Here is a 16,907-nt window from a genome sequence, read left to right as displayed (position 1 = left end):
AGTCATCGACGTCTACCTGGTCCCCATAAACTGCGCCAATTTTTAAGAAAAACTGTACCAAGTTTTTAAATCCAGCCCCGGTTACTGCAGAAAACGACTGACGATCTTGCACAACCCATTGGGTGCATTTTTCAATGGCTTCTTCCCTGTCGATTTCAGAAACGATTTTTAACTCCGTTGGTCGTCTCAATTGTAAGCAACATTTATGGCGGGATAAATTGGAAGTGTGATTTTGTATAAATTTGAGCACTTTCCGGCATTTACTGCAAAACAGCCATCCGTCCAGAACAGTTTCATCTTCCTTAAAAATGTCACATAAAATGCTCCAAATCACACTTTTTCCCTTACGTTGATTGGCAACAGTGTAAGCTCCATTCATAATTTTTTTTTTAATTAAATCTGCCGTTGCTGTCATAGTTCCTCCACTATCACTATCTACAGCTTCTTTTATCGCGGCCGAGACTAGAGTACCCTTTTCTTCTGCCTCCGAATGGGCCTTAAGACTTAATGTTGTTGGATCAGGGAGTAAGTCATCGACGTCCACGTGTTCCCCATAAACTGCGCCAATTTTTAAGAAAAACTGTACCAAATTTTTAAATCCAGCACCGGTTACCGCAGAAAACGACTGACAATCTTGCACAACCCATTGGGTGCATACTTCAATGGCCTCTTCCTTGTCGCTTTCAGAAACAATTTTTAACTCCGTTGGTCGTCTTAATGTCAGGCAACATTTATGTCGGGATAAATTGGAAATGTGATTAGGTACAAATTTGAGCACTTTGCGGCATTTACTGCAGTACAGCCATCCGTCAAGAACAGTTCCATTTTCCTTTAAAATGTCACATAAAATGCTCCAAATCACACTCTTTCCCTTACGTTGAATGGCAACCGAGTAAGTTCCATTCAAAATTTTAGTTTTTATAATATCTGCCTTTTCTTCCATAATTGCGACCTCTTTCTTTGGCTTCGAATTATGACTATTTTTGCCACTCAAAACTTTTTGCGTACTTGCCTTTTTCTCACTGTTTCCCTTTTTTCTGAGTGGCGAGTGTGTTCGGCACTCGCGACGAAGAGTTCCGCAATGATTCGGGTGCGCGCGCACCCGAGTGCTTGCAAAACACACGAAGGTTATAAGTGAGTACCCGTAAGGGAGTGGCACCCGACACTCAAATTGGTTGAGTGGCAAAAAATGCCACTCTTGCAGTTCAGACATACATACATATGTATGTACGTATGTGTTCTGTATTCTTATTTATTTTGCAAAGCGAAGCATTTTATATTTCCGAACTTTACTTTATTGATCAAACATTTCGGCTTACACATTCATCCGTATTCATCAGAGCTCGATTGTGGGGGCTTGCTGGCCATAAAACCGCCGACGAAACCGCCTTATCCACCCACACCTTTCTGAGCAGATCTCTGTGAGCCGGTTCCGAAGTGTCGTCATTATAAAAATGCGTTGGCGTTTGACACTATCCATGTATGTACGTACGTATGTATGTACATATATAGTCATATCGCCATACCAAATCTGCGTTGGCAGCTGGCTATGATTTCATGAAGCCAACTGTTTGCATTTATCGCCGAAAAAGCGTGATTTTAAGGCTGAAACTGTTTCTTAAATAGTCTTAGGTGCGTGCTGTTAGGTAAACTATATTTCAACGGCAAAAAAAAGACCCATTTCTTTGCACATTTGTACCAAATGACATCAGACATAACCTCAATAAAGGCGCCAGTCTCTACCGGTAAATGCTATTTTATGTATGTATGTACATACATATATGTATGTATGCACGTTCTTACATGCAATGTGTGCGTTTGTGCATTTCTCGTCAATACAGTGTACACATTTTCCAAGCACATCTGCCTCCCGTGCTTCATTTCCTGCCCGTTTGCCTGGGTATTTCTGGAAATTCGATAGCAGCTGCCTCTTCGGTCTGTTTCATGAAAATGCCGCATTGGGCGCAAACGGAGCAGGCGGATTATGTATGTATGTGTCTACATACTTACAAGTACAACACAACAACCAACCGGTTTACCTAGGCTCCAATTTCGTTTTGGCAAATCAACCCCCATTAAAGGCCTGCACAAAGTACATACATAATGTGTATGTACAAACGCGGTCACTTCAATACGTACATACATACATATTTAACTCGTAGACTCGTAGTTAAATTCGGAAGCTTCGCATGGTTTTGCCTAATTGTTTCAGATTTATGGGGCTTACATACATACATAATTACTTTATACAACGAAAATTACTAAATAGAATCGTTCCTGTAAGCAGGACTGACACATTTGCTTGCGTTGATTGCTATTATATCGACCTACCATAGTCACATAAATATGTACATATGTAAATATGTATGTATGTACAATCGCATGCTTGACGGCAGTTAAGAAATGAAGTCACCATTTCGGTGAGCTGGCAACGATTATGCTGTGGCCCCGAAAGGAATGACTCATCGTCCCAGAGAATCGATACCAACGGTGGAAAGCCAAGTGCATGCCACACTGCGTGCACAGCCTGCTGCTACACTTGCCACAAACAGCAGGCGGAAAAGCGCAGCAGCGGCCCGAATCGGGGAAAATAGAAAGCGCTAATTATAGACGAAGTGAACGGCAGCTCTGCTTTCCCGCAGTCGAAACTCCGTGCAATGACCCCGTTCTTTCACCACGAAATGAATGATCGCTGGGAGAAAGAAAAGGCAAAGAAAAACAGTGGGGTTTTCTTATTTCTGACAACACTGAATCTGGCCGATTTTATTCTTGTGTACACAACTTATCGCCGAGTTAACTTGGCTTTTCTGCTATACGTGTCTTTGTGGATAAAATACTTTATGGTTTCTCGTACAATCTTCATCGTTTTCGTATGCTTTTCAGTGTTGCAGTGAATTTTTTGTTGCGATTGGAAGCGTAAACACTGATTTCGACGGTTACCCCGCCCACCAATGACGCTCCCATCGAGCGTTGAAGTGGCGTGACGCTTAGTACTCCTCAGCGCCCTCACCCTCGCCGTCACCGGAGTCCATGCCGACCTCCTCGTAGTCCTTCTCGAGGGCAGCCAAATCCTCACGGGCCTCGGAGAACTCTCCCTCCTCCATACCCTCACCAACGTACCAGTGGACGAAGGCACGCTTGGCGTACATCAGATCGAACTTGTGGTCCAGACGGGCCCAGGCCTCGGCGATGGCCGTGGTGTTGGACAACATGCACACGGCACGCTGCACCTTGGCCAAATCACCTCCAGGCACCACGGTGGGTGGCTGGTAGTTGATGCCAACCTTGAAGCCAGTGGGGCACCAGTCGACGAATTGAATGGTGCGCTTGGTCTTGATGGTGGCAATAGCGGCGTTGACGTCCTTGGGCACAACATCACCGCGGTACAGCATGCAGCAGGCCATGTACTTGCCGTGACGGGGATCGCACTTGACCATCTGGTTGGCCGGCTCGAAGCAGGCGTTGGTGATCTCAGCCACCGACAGCTGCTCGTGGTAGGCCTTCTCGGCGGAGATAACGGGGGCGTAGGTCACCAGAGGGAAGTGAATACGTGGGTAGGGCACCAAGTTGGTCTGGAACTCAGTCAGATCCACGTTAAGGGCACCATCGAATCGCAGAGAGGCGGTAATCGAGGACACGATCTGGCCAATCAGACGGTTCAGGTTGGTGTACGTGGGGCGCTCAATGTCCAGATTGCGGCGGCAGATGTCGTAGATAGCCTCGTTGTCGACCATGAAGGCGCAGTCGGAATGCTCCAGGGTGGTGTGGGTGGTCAGGATGGAGTTGTAGGGCTCGACCACGGCAGTGGACACCTGGGGGGCTGGGTAGATGGCGAACTCCAGCTTGGACTTCTTGCCGTAGTCCACGGAGAGACGCTCCATCAGCAGCGAGGTGAAGCCGGAGCCGGTACCTCCACCGAACGAGTGGAAGATGAGGAAGCCCTGCAGACCGGTGCACTGATCGGCCAGCTTGCGGATCCTGTCCAGAACCAGATCGACGATCTCCTTGCCGATGGTGTAGTGGCCACGGGCGTAGTTGTTGGCCGCATCCTCCTTACCAGTGATCAGCTGCTCGGGGTGGAACAGCTGACGGTAGGTTCCGGTACGGACCTCATCGACCACAGTGGGTTCCAGATCCACAAACACGGCGCGGGGCACGTGCTTGCCAGCTCCAGTCTCGCTGAAGAAGGTGTTGAACGAGTCATCACCTCCGCCCACGGTCTTGTCAGACGGCATCTGGCCATCGGGCTGGATGCCGTGCTCCAAGCAGTAGAGCTCCCAGCAGGCGTTTCCAATCTGGACACCAGCCTGACCAACATGGATAGAGATACATTCACGCTGTGGATGAGGAGGAAGGGAAAACGGATGATTAGTTACACACCCCAAGAAAATCGATAATTGCAGAGCCGCGCCCAACTTGAGCCGGCACTGCGTGCGAGTGAGAGAGGTAGCTAAATGGTATACTGATTTTTTTGCTCTACTTTGCCGACGCCGGAATTTTACTCTCTCGCCATTTTCTCTTTAATTCTATCCAAAATCTACAGTTATGCGTCGAAGTATCATGGTAACCGAATTTAGAATTTTTAAGATTAATGAAGCGTTCCAGCAGCATAGAAATAATGAATATTTTTTTTATCTAGATTTTAAGAGCCATTCCTCATTGCGAACAAAAAAAAAAAACAGGCATGACGTCATCACTTTTGAGGAAAAAACGCAGGCCGGCCGCCATTTTGAGAAAAAGCCGCATCGCGTTTTTGCCCATTGAATTTTGCCCACACAAATTTCTTTTCAGCATTATTTCACTAGATTTTTTTTTAAAGTACTCACCATATTGAGTTTTTATTGGAAGTGTTTCACACGCGACAAGGAAAATTCACAGAATTGTGTAGAGCTACGATTTCGAGGTCTGACTCAGAGAGCGTATACGTTCGAACTGCCGGCTATGAGGCTTGACAAACGTAAAACGAATATGAAATGTGGAAAGCGGGCTGCTTTATATAGGCACCGGAGCTAGAGACGGCAAGCTGTCGACTTAAACGCCGCATAACCGATAACTGAAGTGGGAGAGGTAATGGCACTTGGTCTCTCTAAAACTTGCTGCGGTATTTTGCAGGACTAGTTGGGACTCGAACCAGGGCGTGAATCTTTGCTTGCCCAACCGGTAGACCTAACCGGTTGCTAAAGTGGGCCAACATTAATAATATTTTTGTTGAATGTTTCATAAAAGCTATTTTAATATAAATTCGCATCGTTACCGATTCAATAAGGTTTAGTAAATCATTATATTTCTGACTCCATATTGATTTCCAACAGCAAATTAATTAACTCCATAACTTCCCCTCTCCCTTTGGAGCAAAGGATGTAGTTAATATCTTAACATCTAAACTTGTTTTGTTTTTTTATTCAAATAGGAGTTATATTAAATAGAAATGTAAAAAACAAAGCAGGTTTTAAGAAAATGATGTCAGGAGATTTTGAACTCCTACTCATGGTCACTCTAATCGCAGTCTGCAATTTACGTGTTTCCAACTTAACGCCCCCAAGTTAATAGCCGTAATCATTTGAAAAGAAAGGCACGCACGCACAACGCCATGCGGATCGAACCTGGGGACTCCTTTTGGACGAAAAAGGCGATGTTTTCCAACGCAGAAAGGCAGTACTTTGAGACGGTCCGTCCGCGGAAGACCAGTGTGAGTAAAAGTTGACCGTCGATGGCGATTTCACAAGTGACGTTTAAGTGGCGGGAACTTCTACTCACAAATCCCTGAGCCCTGTGATATGATTTATTTTATGGAGCCGTGATCCGGACGAAAAATGCACACACATTTCTACAAAAATATGTACATCGCGGTGCGATTGTGTCGCTTAAAGCACACGTACACCCACTGTCACACTCACACTCACATGCATACACCGCCGGCGAACTTTGGTGTAGTTGGCCACCCTACGAAATTCAACCGCTTCGATTCGAATTTTCGAATCAACAGTTATTGGCAGTCGAACAAAGGCGGCAAACTTTCGAGTTGCAGAAAAGTTAACGCATTCGATTAACCTTTCAGCTTCCGGGCTCCACCGCGCCCAACATAGCCGCTCCGGTAACAAAGGCCACGAAGAAGAATAAGACGATGGCCGAGATGATGCCAAACAAACTGCTTTACGTGAGTACGAGTTTGTATCATTCGAATTTTTAGACTAAAGCCCGCTGATCGTGCAGATGAATCCGCTTACCATGGAGGCACACTTCTTTCTGCAGACCCTAAACTCAGTGAACCAGACGACGAATCCGCCGCAGCTAGACCCGCACCTGGCCAACCTGCTGGAGCGCATTATGGTGGGCATCGAGAGCTACTTGGACAGGAATCCCACATACGTTTTGCCGCAGGAGATGGCCGCACCGGGTGAGGGCGTGGCCTTCGTCCAGCCCCAGGAGCTGCAGACAATAAAGCGAACATTCAGCTGTAGTTCCTGCAGCAACCGCATAGTGGGCACCACCATCGCAAAAGCTGTGGCCCACCTTTCGGAGCAGCATCCAAAACCCAATCCCAACAATCAGCCAGTCCAGCCGCATCCGACGCATCAGACGAAACAGGAGAAAAAGCAGGCCCAGGTGAAGGCTCGTCAGCATATAACAGTACGGCTACCCAAGAGTAGGTCACCATTTCATTTCATTTACTTACGCAGAAGTGCAGTCTAAAAATTGTGGTCTGACTACTTGTAAATGTTAGATTGATAAAGCCTCAATACTTTGATTAATATGTTTTCTTTAGAGCCAGCGATATTTTATAAATACTTTTTACATTGCAGAGGCCAGGGCAATGATTGTGGGAGAGATTACGAATGTGTTTAAGGACAAATACCCAATAGCGGACAAGTTAAAGGTGATTCCCGAGTACGACGTTATCGAACAGGACCTGTGCAAGCTTTTGTCGCCGGGCTTTCCCAAACAACCACTGCGAGTCTACAAGTTCGGGTCCCGCATCACAGGCATTGGAAATCGATCCTCGGACCTGGACCTCTTCGTCGACATCGGTAAGTCGGGTTAGTACTGCATTGAGCTCCTACCAATTTCACCTGGCTTCTGAATTGGCAGGCAACACATTTCACACGTTCGAGCATCGAGCTTCCAACGCTACCGTCGCCAAGCTGCGGGCTATGAGGAAGTTCTTCTGCGACAGCGAGGACTGGCGTCTTATTAATGTGAGCTGTGTCCCTAAGCAATACGTTCGTTTTTACCATTGCACTTTCTTCAACAGTTCATCGAACAGGCTCGCGTGCCCATCATCAAGACGTGCCACTTACCAACCGGTATCGAGTGCGACATTTGTCTGAACAGCATGGGCTTTTGCAATACAAATCTGCTCAAATACATATTTGAGTCACAGCCACTGAGTAAGCACATGCTGCCGGATAGAGTCCATGTTATCTTTTTGCATTCGCTCCCTTGCAGCTCAATATATGTGCATATATGTAAAGAACTGGCTGGAGCGCTGCAAGCTAACTGAACAAATATCGACGTACAGCATTACACTGATGGTGATTTACTTCCTGCAGCTCCAGGCCCTGCTGCCCCCCATTGCCATGCTGCAGATAGAGGATGCAGCCAATCAGGCCGTGCTCGTGGGTCGTAAGTACATCGTCGGTTTCTTGGGGGGATTCACCAAGTAAGTCGTCTCTTTACAGCGTGGGTTGTCAACTTTGCACAAAAATCGTTTAGCGAACTGGGACTGCAGCAATTAAAGGCGACCGTCCCCGTCATCAAGGGCTTCCTTCGAAACTTCTTTGCGTATTTCGCCAAATTTGACTACGAGCATTTCTTGGTCTGCCCATATATAGGTCAGGCTAATGTTGAAATCGCGAAGATTGAGAGGATGCTGCATGCTAGGTGAGAATATTAATTGCTTAACTTTAAGCCCTTTAAATATGTAATGCTATATAGAAATTACAAAAAAAAAAAAAAAAAAAAAAAAAACTTTCCCTGCTACTAGGTATTCAGCATATGTGTCGGACAACCCTGAATGCTCGATCCAGCTGAAAAAACCGATGGTGGTACAGGATCCCATACAACTAAACCACAATGTAACGAAAGCGGTGACCAAATATGGACTGCAGACGTTCGTTGACTACTGCCAGCAGACGGCGGAGCTGCTTGAGGAACCTTCCACCAATTGGCGTCAGCGCTATGCATTTTAAAGAAATCCCCCTCGATTATCTGTCCCTGCATCCAATCTCAAGGCACTTCCGTTTATGGTCTGTTAGGCTTCTACCTTGTGAGCGCGACACCAATGTAGGTTTGTTCAGACTGTTAATTAAAGGCGATTGTCACGTTTCGGCAATATATTTCACTAACAAGCTTTTAAATTGTATAATTGGTTTGGTATCATTTGCATTAACACATAAAGTGACCTCGTATGGCACGCACAGACACGGACTACATCTGCCAGGACTCGGGCAGCCGGTTGAACACCTTCAGCAGCATATATATTGTGAAGCCCACGATTAGGAACAGCCCCAGGAAGCTGATGCGGTTCAGCCAGTGCTGCTTGGAGTCGCGCATCAGGTTGTAAATGCTCATGGCCGAGCTCTCCGCCTCCTCCACGCTCCCGTTATTGTCAATGACGAAGTGAGACTTCTCGCACTTCTTGTCCAGCGGCATTTGTGAATCGACGCGATGCCGGGCTTCCGATTCCGAGAGCTCATTGCGGGCTATTAATCGCTCCAGCTGCTTGTCCGAGTCGCTGCAATATGGGGGGATGCAGTTAAAGCCAGCTACACTTTGACACCTAGCATTCAAGAGCTATTAACCTACCAGGTTACACAGACGATCTTGTGTATAAAGTCCATCAGCACGCCGGTCTCAAAGAGCAGTGGCAGGTCGAGGACGATCCACGCGTGCCCCGTGACCAGCAGCTTGCACACTTGCCAAAAGATCTTGCGATGGATGGTCGGATGGGTGATCTTGTTCAGCTTTCCGCGCAGCTCCTTGTCCTCGAAGATCATCTTACCCAGAACAGCGCGGTTGATCTCCTTGCTGGGCAGGAGGACCTCATCTCCGAAGACTTCCCGAATCTGCCGCCAGCACGGCTGACCTGGTTCCACAACTAGGCGAAATGAGTACAGACAATTAGCGGAAATAGTCGTTAATTACGAAGCACAAAGCGGATGTGCTCCACTTTTTGAACTCACTCTCCCTGGCGATTTTGTCGGCGTCGATGACTGGAATACCCTGGCGTTCGAACACTTTGCTGATGGTACTTTTTCCCGTGGCGATACCGCCAGTTACAGCCACAATAAACATTATTCAACGGCAGTTAAAATACTATAATTCGATGGTAGGAATGTTTTTTATCGTTTTGTTCGTTTTACTTTTCAAGTACTAATGGTACAGTGTGACCAAGGGTCACGTTTGCGTTTAAATAATTATTTTTAAAATACTGAAACTCGCGGGCACTGTGGGCCACTTCTGCGTAACTGTTCCTAAAAAACAAAATAAAACGGTTATGGTTGTATTTATAATAAAAGCACAAGAGAATGCTATAGTCGAGTTCACAGATACCAGTTAGTGTAAATGCGAACACGAAATTTCAACATTTTTCTGGGAGGGATCTAATATCTAGGGGAATAAAATGAGCAAAAATTTTTCAATTGCGTCTTTAGGGCGTTAGAGCGGCGTGGTAAAAAGTTTTTCGGCAAATCGATAGAAATTTACAAGGCTAATAGAATTTTGAAAAAATTCGAAGAATTGTTCAAAAGTTTGAGCGTGGCGTTTTTTACGGCTTGAGAACGTAAGAGTGGGCGTGGCAACATGGTCTATGTCTCTAGAGGCTGTATGCTGAATCTGAACCTTCTCGCTTTTATAGTTCCTGAGATCTCCACGGACATGGCTAGATCGACTCGTCTATTGTTCCTAATCAAGAATATATATACTTTATATAGTCGGAAGCACTTCCTTCTAGTTGTTAGATACTTTTCAACGAATCTAGTATACCCTCTTACTCTACAAGTAACGGGTATAACTAGGCTGTATCCCAATCAAGAAATTTGTATTTCCATTTGAGATTTTCGGATTAGATTAAGATTAAGTTGTTTATAAGCTAAATGTTGAAAATTTTCTTCAAAATTAAAATTTAATTTTTTTTTTTTAATTTGAAATGCTACCAGCTCATCTAAAGAAGCCTCACAACTCCTGCAAGCAGAGCTACGCTGGTTTCTTCTTTGGAAAATTAATGTCAACGCCCTGAAATCTGCGCAAATAACTTTTGCATTAAGAAGAGATGACTGCCCACAAAGTAATTGCATAAAGTACCTTGGCTTGCACCTCGATCCCAGACTAACGTGAAAAAACACATAAAAGCAAAGCGCCAGCAACTAAATCTAAAAAGTTTGAAGATGACCTGGTTGCTGGTTGCCGAAAATCTGCAACCACTCTGGAAAATAAAGTCCGTTTATACAAAGCCATACTAAACTTATACCAGCAATTCAAATATTTAGATTCTACAACGCTACCAATCAAAAATATTAAGACAAATTGTTGATGCTCAATTTTTATTTCAAATGCAAGTATCCATAAAGACTTAGGAATCCCTTATGTTAAAGAAGAAATAGCAAAACATATTAAAAAATATATAGACAGACTAAGAACACATGAAAATAACTTAGCCTTAAGTTTGGTAAAACGTAATAACAACGTCAGAAGACTTAAAAGATTTTACGTGCTAGACCTCCCTGACAGGTTTTAAGTATTAAAACATGTTATGCCTAGAGTATGTAGTAGGGATTAATGGATAACTACTGCCTCTGTTAATATAAGATTAATTATAAAATGTACTTATTGTCATACTTTTTTAAGACAGATTGTAAATAAAAAGAGAGAAAAAAAAAACTTAGATGGGAGGTAATCATTCCAAATAATTTTCCAAGATCATAGTCATTTTAATCACAACATTTAATCACAACATTATTATAATCACATATTTATTATGGTTCTAAACATTTTCAAAAGTGGATATTTCCCATATTATTAGGATATTTCGTGAATATGAATTATAATAATTTTTAATGTTATGTTATATTTTATGTTTATATAATTTCCGTATTTACCCTATTTCGCCGTTTCATTTTCGTTGACAACTCGTTGTCGTCGTTATCTTGACGCACACCGTTATTCAACACTTTTTTCCTCTGAACCAATATGGCGATTGTGTAGATCTGTGTGCGTCGTTTTTGCAAAGTTTTGTGAAATTCCACGCGCTCCTCCTTAAAAAAAAAACGCTTTAAACACATTCTTCAGTAGCAAGCAGAGACCCAATCTTTCCCTTGACTTTAAACGATCTCCAAGTAGTCAATACAGCACGCAATAAGCAAGATGGTGGACAAAATTGAAATGAGCCTCGACGACATCATTAAGTCCACACGCTCGCAAAAAAAGCCGCAAGCCGCCCGCGGCGGACCAGGTGGCGCCCGAAAAACGGGCGGACAGCAGCGTTTTGCTGGTGGAGCCCGCCGCGGCGGAGCCAATGCCGGCGGCTCGCCCAGGAAGCCAGGAAGCGTGCTCAAGGGCCCGCGAGGAGGAGTGGCCGCCGGAGCCGTTCAGAAGGCCAAGTTCCCACGGGTAATTCATTGCGTTTCAATGGCCAAACGGAGCAGCCGGAGCAGACCATCCCCGTGCTCAGTTCACCAGGACAGAGCACTACCAAAGCAAGTGTCTTGCGGCCCATGATCCGCACAACAGTGCTTGGAAGCGAAAAACAGACTCAGAATCTAAACCAAAATCAAAATGGCCACCATGCGCCTTCCAACGGACGGAACAACTCTTCGAGCCCGAGCAGAGCCTCAAGTTCAAGTTCCTTTAACCCCGTTTTTACAGAATACCAAACAGACGACACCTGTGTCTTAACTTATTTTTCCTCACGTCTCACGCCTCACGTTTTCCACGTGAACCATACCCAGTTAACAAGCATTTCTAGTGTCTCCGCTCAATATGGCTGTCCTCTCTTGTGGCTAGGATACGATGCAACTGCTACTGCAACGGCTACTCCCGCCACATACATATAGTTGATACGCGCAGCGTTCGAAGACATACCCATCTACCTTCTACCTAATACTACCCCCACCTCTAGGGCGATGTGAACAGCGCTTGGAAGCACGATATGTACGACGGACCGAAGAGGGGTGCCGTCGGTGGAGGATCTGGACCCACCCGCCTCATCGTCGGTAACCTGGACTACGGCGTATCCAACACGGACATCAAGGAGCTCTTCAACGACTTTGGTCCGATAAAGAAGGCGGCAGTGCACTACGATCGCTCCGGTCGCTCGTTGGGTAAGTGCTAGTACTACTCCAGCTACCTGTCGTTAGGTGAAACATTTCGGTACATGCTGTTCATAAAATGGCGGCAGAATGGTTCAGTAACAGACATTCCAAGTAATATAAATCGGCTTGAATTGATAACAGATCAGATCATCCGATGAAGCTGCGGTTTTTATTTAGTATTTTGATTTATGCCGAAATTTAAAGCTATTGCCATGTATTTGATTTATTCACTTTTCTTTGCAGGCACCGCTGACGTGATTTTCGAACGTCGCGCCGACGCCTTGAAGGCCATTAAACAGTACCATGGCGTACCTTTGGACGGACGCCCTATGACCATTCAGCTGGCCGTCTCAGACGTGGCCGTGTTGACCCGTCCCGTAGCCGCCACCGATGTCAAGCGTCGCGTGGGTGGTACTGCACCAACTTCATTCAAGCGTGGTGGTGCGTATCCAAAATGCTACAGCAGGGACCGTGAATGATGCCCATTTTCGTTTATTTTTACCACAAACATCGTTCATTTAAAACTATTTCAGATCAATTTTGGATCTATCCCCATTCCCACAAAGATTTTTAAATGCCTATTTATTTCGATTACCTAGTATGTCTTAGGTTTCAAATTTTGTTACTTGACTTTTTATACGAAATACTTTCCTTTCTTTGTTATGTTTTCTTGTCAACAGCTTTTGTAATTATTCAAACTTTTGTTTCGATTTAATACGATGTTTGTTGGGTAAACTACGTTACTAGGTCAGTTCCACATATGAAAGCTTACCTTTCTATAATGACCATGATACGGTCCCATGACGATCCATCCTTGCTCCAATGCTTACACTATCATTCCGAACTGTTTTTTAGGTGGCCAAGCTGGTGGCACGGCGCGTCGCGGCTTCAAACGTCCGGTCGGTGGCAAGCCGGCGGCAGGCGGCCAGCGACGGGAGCGCAAGGCCCCGCCCACTGCTGAGGAGCTGGACGCCGAACTGGACTCATACATCAACGACATGAAGATCTAAATAGTGAATAGTCTGAATTAGTCTAACAAGAATAGAAGAGCAGCCCAATCTATAGTTTTAAGCCTACCATATGGACACCCCCCGCATGGTACATAAATGCAAACGCATCGACAACGCCGCGCCCAGGAGCAGATCTTTGAAAGCATCGGACATCAAATCAATCAACCACTTGCGCATTTATCCATTAATTGTTAGTTTTGCCAATGCGGCGGATGTTAAGATAACTGAAATACATTTGATGCTGTATTTATTGTATTTAGAAATGCGCTTTATCAAGTTCGACGATAAATTGATGGACCTTGTCAAATTAAACTGAATTGTAATAAATACTAGAATTAATTTCGTGACCAAATCGAATTGTATTTACTGACTCAATAGGCTAGGAGTATTGTTTAATTACTAGGCGGCGGCGGACTCCGAAGAATCTCCATCAACTTGCAAAAATAAAAGAGCCATCACTTACAATTAAATGTTTTATTTGGAGTAATACATCGATGGTTATATTGGTATTCGTTTGGACGAATTTTACAGACTATAAGAAGATTCGATTGGACACTTTAAGTACAAATGCTAAATTAGGCTTAGTAGGTGGTAGATTTTAGCAAAGTCAATCCATATCATCCGTATTTGTGGGGCGGAATCACGAGTTACTTAATTTCAACAATTTCGTTAGACATTTTAAACCTGTTACTTAGACAATAGAACAAATGTGGGACATGAAAATGAAAGGGCGAAAGGAAGAACGACTTGGAGTGCTGCTTGGCAAAATATAATCAGTTTCCCTTCTTCTTCGGCTGATCAGCAGGTTAATATAGGTAATGCGCCTCTAAATATAGGTGTATACGTATGTTATAAGCGAGTTATGTATATTTATAGTTTTATGATTCTTATGTCGGTCTGAGGATGTGATGGTGAGTCATTAAATGCTTGGCAGCTGCTTCTGCTCCCGGGCACACTTCCTTCCCTCCTTCCTCCCTCTACCAGAATCCGCCCGACGAGAATCCGCCGGGTGGAACTCGGCCGCGTGCCTCTCCATTTGTGGCCGCTGGTTTGTTCGCCGGCTCCTTGGGCTGGCTGGGTGGGGCGGACTTGGCCTCCTCCTTCTGGATGGAGACCTCTTCGCGAATTTTCTCCACCACCTTGTTGGGATCCGTGGAGCCCATGCAGGCATTGAGGTTTGAGGAGTTCTGTTGGTTGTACTTGGCACGCGGGGCGGGAACGGCCACGTCGGGCTCCGAGAAGATATTGGTGTGTCCGCCGCCTGGGGGCTTCAGCACTCGGCTGGAGGGACGGGCACTGGTGGTCAGGCCGATTTTCAGCTCGGTGGATGTCATTTTGTCGCTGCTGGTTGTGGTTTCAGTGACTGCAATGCATAACAATGAAAAGTGAATCAGATGCGGTCGGAAATACGAGTACCCTAGACTACAAATTCAGTCACGCCACTTGCGGATGTGACGCCCGGCACAATGACGCCCGTCATCCGACATCACCCCACCACTGGCAAATCTTGGCGAAGTGGAGTGAAAACGAGAGACCCATTTGTTCTGCCCTTCTGCCACCTTATCGACGGTTTCTCTACACACATATGTATGTATGTATGTATATAGAAACTCATCTATTTTTCTTGCTGCGCTGCCCTCAACTTTTTAACTTTGCCGTTAACTGTAATTGCGCGTTTTGTGGCTGTCGCACTTTCGTTGTTGTTTTTGCCATTGTTCATTTCTCCGTTTTTGTGTTAGGCGTTCGCACAGTGGGCTCAAAAAGTGCGTTTGGGCATTGACCATTGACTACAGTTCAAACAATAAAGTCCTTTGGTGATATAAAGTGCCAATAGTCAGAGTGGTCAATTAAGAAACTAATTAAGTTAATAGAAAGTGGGTTATATGTATATATGAAAATAATATGCTTTACATATCATCTATAAAACACACTTCCTCGCATCCAAGATGCAAATGACAAATATTAGTTTCGTAATGATTTTTTGCCTCGCTTATGGCGGAAAAGAGGTCGCCTCCCAGGCGATGACATCTGAGGCAAGTGCGGTGAAGAAGCATTTGTAATGATGCGTCATCCGCTGGGGGAGGCACATTCCGCCCAACTCCCGCCTGGGGTGTATCCCATTTGGGGTGGCTGTTGGCGACAACAACAAACACAGGCCACACACACTGGCAATTTTGTTGGGGTACGGGAAAACAAAGCAATGTGAATGACCGCACCGAGTCAAAGATCTCTAGATTAGAAGGCTCACAAGCGATTTCGATTCCCACAGTTGAACGCTTTCCACCTGGGCAAAAAACACTACCAACGTACTGCACAGAACAAAATACGGTCGCATCTAAATTTATTATGATGAATCGAATGGATATCTAAAATTTTATTTACATAACTAAAACAACACCAAAGAGAGAGAGATAGATATAAGGCGTAACAATGAAAACAAATTAGCTGGCAAAAAATGACATCGTACAAGCATTTTCTCTCAGTGCAGAAAGGCAATAACAGAGACTGATTGCCGTGTTCCCTTTCCACTGTACTTGTTGTTTTTGCTTCCCTAGGGCGATTGCCGGCTCTCACACACACACATCTGCATGCATACGAGAATCACATTAACTGTGCTTTCTACTTGTATTGGTGCTGAAATTATGAGTAATGAGCAATCTGGTTAAAACTCGAAATTTCGGCCTGCTGCCATCGCCGCGACTTGTTGACCAAGTGAATGTTTATGGCCAAAACACATTAGACAAATCCAGTTTCGGCAGACCTACTTAAAACGTATCATCGATTAGACTAAAAACGGCGATGCACACGGAAACTGGCCGACCAGAAAGCGAAGTAAACAACAGCCACTTCAAGAGCAGGCTACTGAGATTCGGTTCAAACTGCTTTCGGTTAGTTTTTCGTACCTAGGTGCATGCAATAATCGCCTGACTAAAGCGAAGCACTCAGAACCCGAACAATATGGCCGCCCAAAAGGAGCGGCAGCCGGAGATTGCCCCGTCGTGGGCCATAGCCCAAAAGACCGAGCCACAAACCGGGAATCTTCCACTTCCACAGAGGATGTGTTATTTATAATGCATATGGCAGCTGTGCTAAATAAAATTCAAAAGCAGCTGCACTCACACAAACGCACGCACACACAGACAGCGCTTGCGCTCGGTGTACGAAATTCCATGACACAAGTGAAAAGTGTTGGTCTGCGAAAATATTGATTTATCTCGCAAACCCGCTGTCAACCAACTATCTGTGGGCCCAGCATGTCGACACCCAAGTCACGCTTACCTTGGAAGGACTCCGGAATACGGCTCTACTCGAAGAAGTCTGGCTTTAACTTTGCGAATAAGAGATGCGGAAACGACGCGCACTTGCCAACGAACGTTGATTTCAAATATGGTGTAAAGTGACCGGAGCAGAGTATTGGAATTAACCGAAAATCTGTCTTCTGTTCGTAGGGGAAGCTTTTCTAGTCTGGTCCCATTTGATATAACAGCAGTGTATCCTGGCACTGTTAAGTGTCGAGATTGCTCAACACGCCATCTATGAAAGAGAATTGCAACTTTTGAAAAAAAGTACTTCATTACTGTTTAATAAC

At 45.0% G+C, this 16,907-nt stretch overlaps 5 protein-coding genes and 2 non-coding genes across 12 annotated transcripts, besides 4 other annotated features; 3 read left to right on the top strand and 4 right to left on the bottom strand.

The window, feature by feature from the left end:
- Positions 1-415: part of a mobile genetic element that runs on past the window's edge.
- A 14-nt stretch (positions 416-429) lies between these two features.
- Positions 430-1,207: a mobile genetic element.
- A 1,524-nt stretch (positions 1,208-2,731) lies between these two features.
- On the bottom strand, positions 2,732-4,972 carry alphaTub84B (alpha-Tubulin at 84B). The gene is made up of 2 exons (NM_057424.4): positions 4,827-4,972; positions 2,732-4,337 (listed from the first exon to the last, which is right to left on the bottom strand). The coding sequence occupies exons 1-2, from the start codon at positions 4,827-4,829 to the stop codon at positions 2,988-2,990; spliced, it is 1,353 nt and encodes a 450-aa protein (NP_476772.1). The 5' UTR covers positions 4,830-4,972; the 3' UTR covers positions 2,732-2,987.
- A 458-nt stretch (positions 4,973-5,430) lies between these two features.
- Positions 5,431-5,911, bottom strand: asRNA:CR45907 (antisense RNA:CR45907). The gene has a single exon (NR_133348.1).
- On the top strand, positions 5,488-8,346 carry Tailor. 3 transcript variants are annotated; one of them, NM_141436.3, is made up of 9 exons: positions 5,488-5,689; positions 6,059-6,157; positions 6,214-6,646; positions 6,804-7,028; positions 7,090-7,196; positions 7,253-7,388; positions 7,447-7,623; positions 7,680-7,881; positions 7,985-8,346. In NM_141436.3, exons 1-9 carry the CDS (start codon positions 5,591-5,593, stop codon positions 8,187-8,189), a joined length of 1,683 nt encoding a protein of 560 aa, NP_649693.3. In that variant the 5' UTR covers positions 5,488-5,590; the 3' UTR covers positions 8,190-8,346. The 3 variants fall into 3 exon arrangements, with proteins under 3 accessions (NP_649693.3, NP_001262327.1, NP_731129.1); NM_001275398.1 differs by having other exon boundaries at positions 6,804-7,037; NM_169169.3 differs by lacking the exon at positions 5,488-5,689 and having other exon boundaries at positions 6,008-6,157.
- Positions 8,320-9,389, bottom strand: Dpck (Dephospho-CoA kinase). Its single transcript, NM_141435.3, has 3 exons — positions 9,183-9,389; positions 8,806-9,097; positions 8,320-8,734 (listed from the first exon to the last, which is right to left on the bottom strand). The coding sequence occupies exons 1-3, from the start codon at positions 9,292-9,294 to the stop codon at positions 8,428-8,430; spliced, it is 711 nt and encodes a 236-aa protein (NP_649692.2). The 5' UTR covers positions 9,295-9,389; the 3' UTR covers positions 8,320-8,427.
- Positions 9,390-9,522: 133 nt separating this feature from the next.
- Positions 9,523-10,012: a mobile genetic element.
- Positions 10,013-10,149: 137 nt separating this feature from the next.
- Positions 10,150-10,863: a mobile genetic element.
- A 320-nt stretch (positions 10,864-11,183) lies between these two features.
- On the top strand, positions 11,184-13,667 carry Ref1 (RNA and export factor binding protein 1). Its single transcript, NM_143711.3, has 4 exons — positions 11,184-11,607; positions 12,116-12,317; positions 12,552-12,749; positions 13,164-13,667. The coding sequence occupies exons 1-4, from the start codon at positions 11,362-11,364 to the stop codon at positions 13,316-13,318; spliced, it is 801 nt and encodes a 266-aa protein (NP_651968.1). The 5' UTR covers positions 11,184-11,361; the 3' UTR covers positions 13,319-13,667.
- CG1943 (uncharacterized protein) lies at positions 13,590-16,712 on the bottom strand. 4 transcript variants are annotated; one of them, NM_001275397.1, is made up of 2 exons: positions 16,598-16,712; positions 13,590-14,681 (listed from the first exon to the last, which is right to left on the bottom strand). In NM_001275397.1, the coding sequence occupies exon 2, from the start codon at positions 14,650-14,652 to the stop codon at positions 14,296-14,298; it is 357 nt and encodes a 118-aa protein (NP_001262326.1). In that variant the 5' UTR covers positions 14,653-14,681; positions 16,598-16,712; the 3' UTR covers positions 13,590-14,295. The 4 variants fall into 4 exon arrangements, with proteins under 4 accessions (NP_001262326.1, NP_649691.1, NP_731126.1 ...); NM_141434.2 differs by having other exon boundaries at positions 13,780-14,681; NM_169166.2 differs by lacking the exon at positions 16,598-16,712 and adding an exon at positions 14,735-14,823 and having other exon boundaries at positions 13,780-14,681.
- On the top strand, positions 16,084-16,795 carry asRNA:CR45908 (antisense RNA:CR45908). The gene has a single exon (NR_133347.1).
- Positions 16,796-16,907: the final 112 nt, after the last annotated feature.

This window comes from Drosophila melanogaster, chromosome 3R (genome assembly GCF_000001215.4).
Source record: "Drosophila melanogaster chromosome 3R".
NCBI lineage: Eukaryota > Metazoa > Arthropoda > Insecta > Diptera > Drosophilidae > Drosophila > Drosophila melanogaster.
Note: the sequence above shows the minus strand (reverse complement) of the source record. Positions and strands in the feature narration are given on the sequence as shown.